The 13,109-nt window shown below is 40.7% G+C and overlaps 1 protein-coding gene across 1 annotated transcript in view; it reads left to right on the top strand.

Moving 5' to 3' along the window:
• Positions 1-13,109, top strand: part of SLC35F1 (solute carrier family 35 member F1) — a gene marked incomplete at both ends in the record, with an annotated part of 248,154 nt that overhangs the window by 140,419 nt on the left and 94,626 nt on the right. Inside the window, one exon of the mRNA XM_082480362.1 lies at positions 3,959-4,134. Coding sequence (XP_082336488.1) covers positions 3,959-4,134 — 176 coding nt within the window. The remainder of the gene's footprint in view (positions 1-3,958; positions 4,135-13,109) is intronic.

Raw genomic sequence — 13,109 nt, 5'->3', positions numbered from 1 at the left:
ATCCAGGTATTAAAGGCTCAGGAGCTAAGACTCTTATCATTGTTGGCCGGGAAAATGAAATGCTATCAGGCATTTTCTGTACAATTCAGGCATCTTACACTGGTTATTAGGGTTATCCAAACATTCTGTTATTCTTTGTTGCTGCTGACATTGTCACTAATTAAAACAAATAATTTAAGATTGGTTTCTGCTTTTCTGCTTGGAGAGAGATGAGTTGTTCTATTCCATTCACCCAAGGCAAAAAATCAGCATTTTGTTGATCTTGTGCTTTGGTTTCTCTTATTTATTCAGTTCACCTGTTTTCCATGGTAGTGGTTAGTGTCTGTTGCAACTTACACTGATGAGAGGAGGGGAACATACCAAACCTTCTGGGCCCCTACGTGTCATTCATGTCTGTAGTAGACATATCTTTAGGTATGGCAGGAGAGTTAATGTGGGCATGAACAGTCTTAGGAATAACTACACTGTGTAAAATGGATCATCTTTGCTTGAAGTCTGAGCACTTCATGGACGTTTGAATTAGTTCTGCTTAAACATTTAACTTATGCTACTCTTTGCACTGACAAGATAATAAAAGAAGAGATGTATCTCTCTATGTCTATATCATCTGTGAAATGTTTAAGTAATTTCTGAATGGAGGAGGAACACAACAGCTTGATTTCAGAATGAGTTTTCGTACATAATTAAAAACACCAATTGTGTGCAAAAAACAGAGACAAGCAGTAGGTATTCAATATCATTTATGCAGTCAGCGTTTTGAAAGCGGGTGGCATTGACAGTACTACTTGCACTGGTCTTCTGCAAAGTAGTTTTCTGCATTTTTTACATTCTGTTATTATTCAAAAGATAATTTCTACTTAAAGGCTATTTCAGGCTACAGAGATTATACTCTGATCCACATCCAACCTTTATGTACAGAATTGGAGGTGTTCAAGTTCATAGTCTTGATTCTTGTCCATGTCTGTTTTTGCTGAAGTCCTAATTACTCTTTTCTTCATTGATGACTTCAGTAATACAATAGTGAATGGAATTTTTGACATATTTTGTAATTGACGGAAGACATAGAATACATTCTAAATGACTTCTTAGAAAGAGGACCGTAGAATTTTAATTACCTTGAATTATTTTCTCATTTATATGTTTATGAAATGTAAAATATACAAGCTGAGGATAGGCTATGTATGCATAAGGCTGTAGACAGCTGCTTGAACTCTTTACTGCCACTTGTAGATGTGGTTGAATGACTTTCAAAAGAATAATCTATGAAAAAAATATGTCTGTTTTATAAATTGCAAAATGGCAACGACAGAATCAAAATGTACTCCAGAGAAGGCTGTAGTCATTATATGGAGCCTTGAAAAATTACCTGGTGTTTTTGGTTGGTTGGATTTTTAATACAGAGGTCAGTACTGACTGGTTAGGCCTGGTGGCATGCCTGAATATAGAAAGCTGAGATAAAAAAGTTAGGCCTTTTATAAGACCTCATCAGACTTCCGACCTGACTGAAAAAATGTGATGGCTAGTGATGCCCAACAGCTAACTGCCATATGGAGCAAGGAATATATTATTTGGAAAATCCGTTCATAAGTGAGGATATACTTAGCTTTCTGTAAATCACTTTCTGTTAATCTAAGCAGCATCCAAGATGCTTCTTTCCAGAACAGATGCGGTCCCACAATGGATGTAATACAACATTTTTTCACGGGCATAGCTGAGATACAGAGAACAGCTAATAACCACCTGCATCCCATGTAGCAGGCAACACGTTTAGAGATACAGATTTGCACACATTTAATTTACTAATGAAATAAAACCACAAAAACTGCAGTAGGGAAGAGGACAGCCCTATGTGAAACTTCATTGCAGGAGAAAGATGTAGGAAACACTATCCAACTAAATGAAGAACTGTAAACAAGTTTACAAGATTAATAAGTGGATTTAAATTGCAGTCACTATTCCAATTTCCTATCCCACATCAACAGCATAGCAGGTAATGGCAGAAACTGAGGATCCGTAGTTTTGGCAGCATTCACATTATCGTCTGAGATGTCATCTCCGTGGAGTATGTTTGTTTCCCATGGTTATGTTTCATAGTAGAGTCAGTAATGTAAAAGTGGAGGCAGCAGTTGCGGAGTCTTACTTGCTACTTATCTAGCAGTCGCCCGTCAAAACAGGCGGTTTAGCACAATAAAGTTTGTTCTCTTACTATCTGTGTCAGGCTGTTTGTCAGCAAGGTATGTTAGCTGAGTATAACTACCCAGCCTCCCGTGCTTTCCAGTGTCTGTTTGGTTGAATCACGCCATGACTGACACCGAGACACGTTAGTGGGAGGATTGTTTATGAGAAAAAGGGAAACAAATTTGACACTTGAGTTTACCAGGAAAGTTGTTGCGGGAGCACAGATGCTCATTGCTGCCGAATACGCACAGCCGAGGTCAGGGAAATCTGTCAGGGAAAGCAAAGCAGCCTTGAAACAATTTTTTTTTTAACCGTCTGGCAGAAGAGAACACACATGAAATATTGGTACAGCTGAGCAGACCACTGCCCTCCTTCCTCCACTCCCTTAGGATTGCCTAATTCCCTTTCCTTGTACCAAGCTCTAATGAGACATTGCAGACCGTGCTCCTCTCCCGCCTTCCCCTCTCCTTCGTGGGTTCCCCCAGGGACATAGAGCTCCTCTTTTCAGGGGGCTGGTGACAGTGACAGCAGCAGCCAGCCGGGCTTGGACTAAACATCGCCTTCCAACATCCTTTCGCTCTCCCTCGCTGTCGTTGTGCTTGCTCCTCTTCCAGGCCAACACTTTTGCATTTCATGCTTCTGCATGGGAAGGTGTAGCTGTGGAGCAGGGCCGGTCAGCAGGAAAGTACTGACACAGGGGGAACCTGGGAAACCTCTTAAGGGTAATTTAAAAATACGCATATTCCTGTGCTGCAGGTATAGGAGATCCTGTGACAAAAATTGGAAAAGCAGGATTGTTCGGTCTGAATTGGGCTGTACAGTTAGATAGTAAATACTGCAAGAAGAGTAAAAGAGATAAAGGTAGTTGGAAGGGAAAAGGATATCACTGAGAAGACTGAAGAAAGAATATAAAAATAATACACGCTGCAAAAAGGTGGGCTTTCAGATATAGCAGTTTCTTGAGTAAAGAGGAGAAAACTGTAGGGAGACAGGGAGCACACACAAAAGGAGCAACTATCAGAGACAGGTAGGGAGAGGGAACGGGGAACGTTGTAATAGGGGAATGCAGGGGAGACTGGAGATCAAAGTCAAGAAAAACAGATGAAAGCAAGAAGCCAAACCAGAAAATACATTTTTAAGGACCAGGAGGAGACAGGAAGGGAAAAAATGGAACCTCCTGCTCCCGCCAAACAGAAGGGGAAGTAAGCGGTGACAAAGATGAAAGAAAAGATGCCTATATTTGCAGAGTAGATGGAAAGAATAGTTTATACGATGAAATGGAAATGAAATGAGGGGAAGGAAGTTATATGGTAAATTCTTGTTGATGGTGAAACACAATACAATCCTTTCTCTGCTTTTTCTCTGTGGCTACTAAGTCCTGGAAGAGCTCAGATTCCTGCTCTATCTGAGTGATACTCCTGGGTCTTTCTGTTAGGGAAGATGCTCGAAGGAAGCAGTGCTGTGTTTTGGTTGATTTAAACTACCATTTATCCTTTGTGAAATGCGAAATGCGAAATTAAATGGTCGAGATGTACCATCTGCTGTTGTTTAATACGTGAATAAAAGCTAGTGTGTTTGGGCAATGTTTAAGCCCGTGATAAGAGCAGAAATAATGGAAACGTTATGTCGGCTACACCCAGCAGATCCCTCATTGACTAAAGCATCGCGTTTCTTGCCGTGTCTCTGCACTGTTGAACATGATTCCTGGAGGAGGATGAGCATTTCCTCCTTGGCAAGGAGGACGGGTGTTTTATGTCTGTGTTTTTCTCATTCCTTTCAGGGATCTCTTGCTGTCTGTGGCGCTTGGCCAGGTACTCTCCCTCCTTATCTGTGGCATTGGTCTCACAAGCAAGTATTTGTCAGAAGATTTCCATGCCAACACACCTGTTTTTCAGAGCTTCCTCAATTATATCCTTCTATTCTTGGTCTACACAACAACACTGGCTGTCAGACAAGGTAAGTGCCTCTCTGAAACTGTTTTGTAGAAAACAAAGGGTAAAGGCTTTTGCAGAACAACGATAAGTAATGCAATTTAGACACATACCCCATTAACATTTGTTACATATTTACATTACCTAGTAATACTTATTGGATGAACTTAAAAAACCCCCAATAGATCTTCATTAGCAAAGAATGAATCAGTAGATATCAAGGACAGTGGTACAAAAAGCCATGCAAAAAGAAACATCAGTACTTTTCACTTCCTAACTGGTTTTGTGGGAATGCTCCTCTTACACCTGCCTCGCTGGCACCACAAGCACACGCTCAGGGATCGCTTTGGATTTGACTGTATGTCTTACTTGGACATACTTTGGAAATAGTAGTATGCTTTACATCTTGCATAGGCTAAGTAGAGTTCAGATGCAAGCAAAGAAGAGCTTGCTATTCCAGTTGCTGATCAAGGCAATTCAATAGTTCACCTATTGTTAGAAAACAATAGCAGCCAATTTTTAACCACTGGAAGTAGGAGATGGAGGGAGGGAATTCGGGGTGCTGTCTCTCTGGAATGCTGTGTGGCAGAGCACAGCCCTGCCACTGCTTTGTGACTGGGCCTGGGTAACCAATCTGACCTCCGAAGTGAAAAATCCATTGTAGTACACTTTGGTAATACTGTGTTGTCAAATGATCCTCTGTTTGACAGTATACATACATTACATAGGGGTGTTTGTGCCTTTCCTGCCCATTCCTCCCTTCTTTGAGATTTCATGTCGAGATGCGATGTGGGAGGTGAATGAGTTTAAGTACATTTCTCACCCACTCATTTTTTTGTAATCATTTTATTTACTCACCTTCACAGAACACATGGATTAGAAGCAAAATAAAAGAGCAAAAATATCATGTGCTTTCCTGACTCGGCTCTTCTGGCGTATGGAGGGAAGGGCTGTATGGAGCAAAAGAACTACAAATATTTTCAGGTCTTTTCATGATTTGGGAACAACTTTGAAGCTTAAGTTATTCACTTATAGTACAGTCTTGTGATACAATAATATAAAGTGTTCCAAAACAGCAAGGACTTCATTTCCATGCAAAAAATGAACCATCAAAAATATACAGCTGTGCTCCAGCCAAAGCGCTTAAATGTATTACAACGTAAGTGTTCTAAGCTTTTGTCTCCATTGACATTTTTCAGTAGTGATGAAGGCCAATCTGTGGAGGAAATGTCAGCTCTTATATAAGGAGAGATTGCTCAGGCAGCGTTTCGCTGTCTTGGTATTTCACATTGTGTAGGGGGAAACTTCACCACATGCTTTGCTCTGCAAAAGGTTTAAAATGTGTATTAGTAGCATCTTTCTGGAGAACTATGTTTAAAAACGATTCTTCTGAGTGTAGGATTGTCTATATGTTCACAAGTTCTGTCCCAGAAATGTCCTTCTTTGGACTGATTTAGATACTGTGGAAGCCAAGTCCCTGTGACTTTTAAATAGATTTTACTTTTTTGAACATGCTAGCTTGTGAGAGGACGTATAGGCCAGCGTACTGCTGTGCATCACAGGGGTTTATTTAGAATAATGTTTGACACCTGTTATATATCAGCATTTCCAAAATGCTATCAAGCACTCTGTTTTACACACGTAAAAATATGTATTAAAACTGTACTTCAGAAATCATTTTCTGATTCTGTTTAAAAATGTAGTGGTGGACTAAAGAGAATTTGTTGGAGCTATCTGTTGTGCCAGTAAGATAGGTTTGGGAAGTGAATGGGGAAAGCATTAGGGATACGTGAAAAATATTTTCTGGACAAGTGAGGAGGGGTGAGGAGGGTGTTTGAACGGGCCTGCAGTTGAATACGGACCGTACAAACGAGAGCACAATGTAAAGGGTGCCAATGGAATAGTCTGGAAAAGGAGCTGTCAAAAAAAGAAAGATGGCTTGGTCCAAAAAAATCCAGAGCAAAATTGTCTACAGAAGTAATGAAAGCGATGATCAGGAACTCAGTATAACATTCCTGCTGAATGGTATAGCCCTATGCAGCTAACTCATTTAATATTGCCAAGTGATTGAGCCTGGCATTGTCTTTTTGCGTGTGTATTTATTCAAATTCATTGTCTGTGTTTGTTCCACTAAGGCAGTTTTTCTAGCTGCTCTAATCGTTTGGCTTCGTTAGCAGATGGAAATCATATAGTAATGATATTAATTTTATATGTGATGATTCTGTTCTGAGTGCTGGGAACATTAGAAGGCTTTTTTTTTTCAAGTGCAGTTCTACTTTGTGTGCAAGATTTAAGATTCTTTAAATTATCCTCTTTCTCCTTCAGAAATCAAACCACAATAAGTTGGCTGCTAGTCAAAAATAACTGCATCCCTTTGTCTTTTTCTTTGCTTGCTTTCTTAATCTCTGGGGGTTTTGCAGAAATGTACTGGCTAAGGAGGCATCACTTGAGGTGGCCAAAAAAAACCCTTAATTCACTGTAGGACTGAAAACTATAATTTTATGAGACATAAGAAACTCCTCTTTCTTTAGAAGCTTCTTCCAAATTTTGATTTACTGTGGATCCCACTTTGAAGCAGTGACAGAAGTGTTACAAGAAGGTGTGTTCTTGGGAGATTTTCATATGAGCCTTACAACTTGGGTACTGCTCAGATAGCAGTCATGAAAAGAGAAGGAATTTGGCCAAACTGGGATTTTCCTGATGCAAAATCCAATCACCTTTTCCATCAGTTGAATGCGAAAGTTTCTGTCAAATGATGAGTATGGTATCTAGAAAACTCTCTCTTTTATTCTGGATGGTTTTGTGCTCATTTTAATTTATTTTTTTTTTTTTTGGTTATAAGTAAATTGAAGTTGAAGTTGAACGTATTATTTCCTGAAAGAGGTGGGTGCAGAGGTTCTTCACGGTTATGAATGCATACGCTTAGGCATACATAGATGCCAGTACCCACTTACCCGCAAATACATATCCACTAGAGCTTCCAGTCCAATGCTCATTAATACACCACTGCTGAGGTCCAAATATAATTCTTTAGAAGTTTTCTTCGTATGAGAAAAATGCTATAAAATTAATGTCACTAATGCAGCATTATAAGGCAATGGATGTCATTATGTTTTATCGGGCTGATATCCTAAAAATTTAATAGGTAATATAGACCTCCTCAGTTCTTTCTCTTGAGGTAACTTCCTCTCATGCCTGTTGTTTTCATGGCCGAAACCTGTATTTGTCCATGGTAACACCTCTGAGTCGAGAAGAAGGTTTTAACACATATTATCTCAGTTCATTCCCCTTGTCGGCAGAGGACTGTGCTTAACAAAATCTTGTCAGGACACTTCCAGATATTCCTTTGGGTGTGTGTTATTAGTAATTGAGGAAAAGAAAAGCCTTGGCTATCAGCAAGAAAAGCCTCCTATCAGTGAAATGGAGCTATGGGATGTAGAGCTGGTGGAGATTAGTTTTAACGCCTTAAAAAGCAGTAAGTGGGAAATTGTCCATAGTGGACCAGAAGGCGTTAATTACTAACAGTCAACATGGGTGCAAGCATCAGCCACTTGCCACCGAAAATAAATTGCTTCTAAAAGCCACCTCACATATGCTACAAATGAAAACAACACATCTACCAGACATCATTAAAAAAGAAAAAATATGAAACTGCTTTTTTTTGTTATTCTAGAAAACAAGAAATGAGGGAGCAGCAGAGATGTCTCTTGAACAGAAGGGAATCATAAAACCTTAAGGGCCAGATTCTGTGCTCCACATTGCAAGATGTTCCTTTACTGTTAGTGCAACAGGCTACCGAGTATTTTCAGCCCACCGTTACTAAGGGCTGGCAAGAATTTGCTAGTTCAGAAAAGGTTTTATGAATCTGTATATGTCTGGATGAATTCTGCTTCTAGGCTAAGTGATGAGGTTATAGCATATGTCAATGGAAATATGGTTTTCCCTAGAGTAACTGTAATGTCTTAGATTTGACATATAATCAGATGTGATCTGTGCCTCTGAGTCAGGTAGAAAGTCCTGTGAGACTATTAAGGACTGCAGTTCTGTTACTGGAATATCATTTTTTATGCATTTCTATCTAGGATTGGTTTATGACATTAGTATCTCAGTCATATGTAAATTCCTGATTTATCTGCTATTCAAATTTGTATCTCCATTTAGATGCATGAACACCCCCCCAACATCCTTCCTACTTCCCTAGAATTGACTGAAACAGGCTGGTTGAAGAAAAGTACAGCACTATATAGGAGTTGCTCTGTTTTGCTGCAGTGCTTGTCAGCTATTTATTGAATGATAGAAAGGGTAAATGTCTCTTTTTTTACTCAGTTTCATTCCACTAGCAATATTCTATTAACACAAAGCTAGTATTATGCACTTAACTTAGGTAGATGTACCAGAATTTCTTCAATATTAATACCTTTTTTCGTTGGCTGCCCATAAGAACATGCCTGGGAAAGAGAGAGAGTACATGATTTAAACCGACCAAACTATATTAGATATAATGTACTTTGGGCAATATGTGTTGTACCATTGAGATGAAATGTCTTCTGGAAAGGCATCGATCCCGTCAGCATTTTCAATGAGAAGCCTTCAGAAATCTGGCACTTTCTGTTCACCGAGGATGACAGGGAGTGATTTTGAATAGAAAAGATGCATTTCATCATTGTTTGGTTTCCCAAGTATGCTCATGTCTCTGCTGTAGAACAAAGAGCTCGGCTATCCCTCCAGTGTCGAGCAAAACCGGCACGAGCTGAAACCAAGCAGCTTTATGGTCCTCTCTGCTAGTGACAGAAGTGGTCCTTGGTCCCTCGAGGCAACCCAGCCCACACCCTGGCCTGCAAATGCAGGGCAGACGTCCCAAAGAGCTGGGGCCTTCCCCTTGAAGCACAGGGGAAGGCACATCAAGCTGCCCCAGCTCCTCCTGGCCCTCCCGCTGCAAGGGGTCGGGCTGACACTGGGTTGTAAAAGCGAAACAGGGCAGCAAGCATGGCTTGGGACCAGTGAAAAATAATGACCTTCAGGTCTTTGGTATTCTCGTAGCAGCACTGCAGACTCTCCCTGCTGTGTTGCGCTTTGCAGTCTGCAGTGCACTTTCTCCTAATTACTCTGGGCTTCTAATTAGGGATGCCAAACTGTGTGGGATATGTTTATTATGAAAATGGTCAGCCAAACAGTCCTTTTGTCTGGGCTTTGAAGAGCTCTTTTCATATTCAGAGGGAATTCTGTACTTCAGGAGAAATGAAACTAGAATGGTGGCTATTTGCAGGCACTTCAAATTGCAGGGATCTTCTTTGTGATGTGCAGTTTTCTGGTTTGGATAGCATGCTCACAGGATCAGGAATTTATGACGTTATGTGTTCAGGATTTGCCTATCACATCATGGACACCACGGCAAGCTACCTAGAAAAAAAACAGTGTGACTAGATCCGGATTCCTGTTTGGTCCCATTTATATCATCCTTGTGTTTGTGTTTGAATTTTCCCCCTCCTTTCACTTGAGTTTTACAAATTTCCTGCTGTAAAATGCTAAATGCTGCTACTCTCTACTGCATGAACCTTTATTATTTTAGTCTGTAGATGGCTACAATTCATTAAGGTGTTATACTTTTCCTAGATTTATAGTTTCCATACAGAAACTTGGGATCCTATTCTTTATGATACTTTCCCAAAACCACAGAATTTCCCTTTCCAGTCCAATGAAGTCATCTTGCTTTCTTACAGAATAATACAGAAATGGATGCAATTTCAACAGAGTATGATTTATTCCACATAACTGGTAGGAAGACAGAGTAAAAAACCATAGACCACGTTGGTGATACAAAGGCAGGGTTAAAACCAATAGACTTGACCATTCTTTCTTTTGCTTTGTTTTGTTTTGCTATTCCTACTGCAGTGGTTGGGTGTTCATTTCAGTCCTCGGGGTTTTTCATTGTCAGCTGTCCTTGTTACACTAGCCAGCAGACAGATGCTTTCTGCTTTGGCCCTGCTGCTCCTTCCCACCCACACAAGGGACCAGACATCTGAGGGCATCTCAGGGCTTAGTCAATTTTAATTTTCATCAGGTGCGTTTTGCTTTGCCAGCTGTTTAACAAGGTATGAATAAACACTTACAGAGAGGAATACTGGGCCCAAACATAGTGAAAATGTGTTGGCGAGTAAAGGCTCAAAAGAAACCTCAGCCCTTTCTTTCTAGTCTTTTTATTTCTCAGTTCTGTGCTCCTGATTGTTAGGTTAGACACCTGCTTTCTGAATGCGCAGCACACATCTTGTGTTACAAAATATGTGTCCTTCTGTTAATCCTGGCCAAAGCAGCATAGTCTATCTTGCATCCTATCGTTGGAATAAATCATGTCCATCCCACAGCACATACAAACTGAAAATTGGAAGGTATAGTTCCTTTAGGGTGCAGGTGGCAGAGTTAAGCATGAACACCGTGTGTCATGATTTAATGATGCAAACATTAATACACTCATGATGACCCCAAAGCAACAAAGGCCAGGCCTAAGTAAGCATCCATGCTGTAGCATTCTCTGTAATTGTATCTCGTGATTCCTGATGCAGCTCATTCAGTTGAGAGATGTCTCTTGCTTTCAAAATACTTTTGCTACTCAAAGAAGTATTATTTGTGCCATCAGAGACAAAAGAAAGTGCAAGAGGGCATTGAGTGAAAGGACAGGAGCACCTCGTTTTTCCTGTGCCCGCTGGTGCAGACAAGAGAACAAAACAAAACAAAAAAAAGAATTCTCTTACTGTCCTCTTGACCTAAATGAGGAGATGGGAGGTCTTGTCCACACAGAGAAGTGAATTTGTACTAAGGCTGCATGTGAACTAGGGGTACTTCTCCTTGTAACAAAGTCCCTGGAGGATTAAAATCAGACATTTCAATGCATAGATGCTCAGGTCACTCTCACCGCAGGAAGTTCAGGCCTGGTCATGTTTCTGGCTGCCCCAGTTTATGTCCTTAACCAGTTTCTTCTGGAAAAAGCGTTCAGATTTGCACAATGGTTCAAAGACTGGTGTGTATTTTATGAGAGCAAATCTTATGGGCACTAAGTGCAATGAGCGTGAAAGGAATGCCAAGCGTTAGGCTGGCCACAGTCCTGGATGATGAACCGTGTTTGCATCAAGATGCTGCATCATGACTGTGAGGCAACGCCTGTACTGAATATACTACTCGAGAATAAGGCAGTTTTACCCTGGAGGTAAATGTACATACAGTTTAGGAACATTTAGCCAGGTGTGGTCATTCCATGCCACTAAGTCCATAAATAGAAACCACAGATGCAATAAAATGGGAGGCGATGCAGTTATTCAGCTCACAGCTGCAACACCGCAGGTAGCTAGTGGAATTTAGCAGAATCAAAAAATTATCACAGTGTGGCATTTTGTACTGTGATGCTTTTCTTGGTGATTCCAGCACCTAAATCTGAGACTTGGGGCAGATCTGCAACATATTTGCAAGCATTTGTGTTTGGATCAGGATTTAGATTTTGTTGCTGAGCCTGGGAAGCTCCCCCTGCACACTTTTCCAGGTACCATGCCAGCCTGTCAAACGTGGTGCTAATCTGAACACAAGTCCATGAGTACCTGTTTGAGAAGATAAACCTTGTCACTAGAGGCATGAGTGGGCAGGCTCAAGGAAGGTCTGAGGAGGTGCAGTTTGAACACTTGAGGCACTTGCCGTGTAGTTTGCATCCCCATCGCTGCAGCTGCCATTAACAGGCATTTGTATTTGTACCACAGATTCGGATAGGGACACAGATGTTATGGGTAAAAGAATCAAGGCTTTTGAGCCTGCGGAAAGCCAGGCATTGCACGGCACAATCCTGGAAGTGCTCAGATACCATGACAGCGAGCTCATACTGAGCTTTGAAATTTGGTCCGCAGTATCAGAGTATTGTGCAGGGGTGAATGTGGTTCTCAGTAATTTTATTTGAGGGTAAAGCAGCTCCCTATCTAGCCCAGATGCCTTACAGTATGTCAAATAATAAATTGTCTCTTAAGGGTGTGAGCTGAATCACAAACAGTTGATTTTCTGTATAATTAAGGGATAACTGTCCTTTGTAGTGTTAGTATGTAGGTCTGACTCTTCTTAATACATAAACATCTCAAGTGCTGTTCACAAAACCAACTATCCCTTCCCACCACAGTGAGGAAAGTTAATGGTTCTGATAAAATAGCATACCCTTGATCCTACAGCTGTAAGCAGAACGCAAGGGTTGTCTCTGCCACTTCACGCAGTATCAGTATTTGCCTGTGATTTATTGAATATTTAAACATTCATCAATTCAAGCAGCTAGCTGGGGTAGCGGGATCCACATTCAGCACACGTAGCTCCAGCGTTCATACGGGAGATTTGAAGTGTGGTTACAAGATGATAACTGTATTGCCTGAAGGAGATAAGTCCCGCTCTGCCAGAATGGTGCTTTGTATGTAATTAGTGTAAAAATTCAGAGGAATGGAGTTTATCCTTGCGATCGTCTTTCTCATTAAAAAAGAATCATAATGAAAGAACAAAGCGGTCCCTGCAGTGAATTGGATTGCCTTCCTAAGTTTTCATTAAATCAAAGACTCAGCAGCACCCCATTTTGCAGAGCCAAGCTGTAAACTGTACACAAGACTTGTAGCAAAGTCCCTATGAAGATCACATCCTTTGTGAAGGTCTGGGAGTGCGGTATATTTCTCTTACATAGGAAATACTCCGCTTCTCCATTTTCTTCTTCTGTTTTCTTTAGCTTCTTGTAACAAGATGGTACTGGCACAGAGGAAAGAGCAAAGAGTGTATGTGATACTTCAGGTAACTTGCAGCCACAACTATGGGACTTAATCTAAGTAAACTGCCTTTTCTAAAATAAGGACTATGAGACAATGTGAATCAAGGGAATAATGTCATGCTAGTGGGAAAAATCTCTATTTTCAACTTATTTTTCTGGCTCATGCTTAATACCAAGCCGTAACACAAGCAGTAATTTTCCTCTTTCTTCATCTCCATTATTGTCAG

Source organism: Vanellus vanellus, assembly GCF_965231255.1.
Source record: "Vanellus vanellus genome assembly, chromosome: 3".
NCBI lineage: Eukaryota > Metazoa > Chordata > Aves > Charadriiformes > Charadriidae > Vanellus > Vanellus vanellus.
The sequence above is the reverse complement of the archived record's forward strand: the minus strand, read 5'-3'. Positions and strand labels throughout refer to the sequence as shown.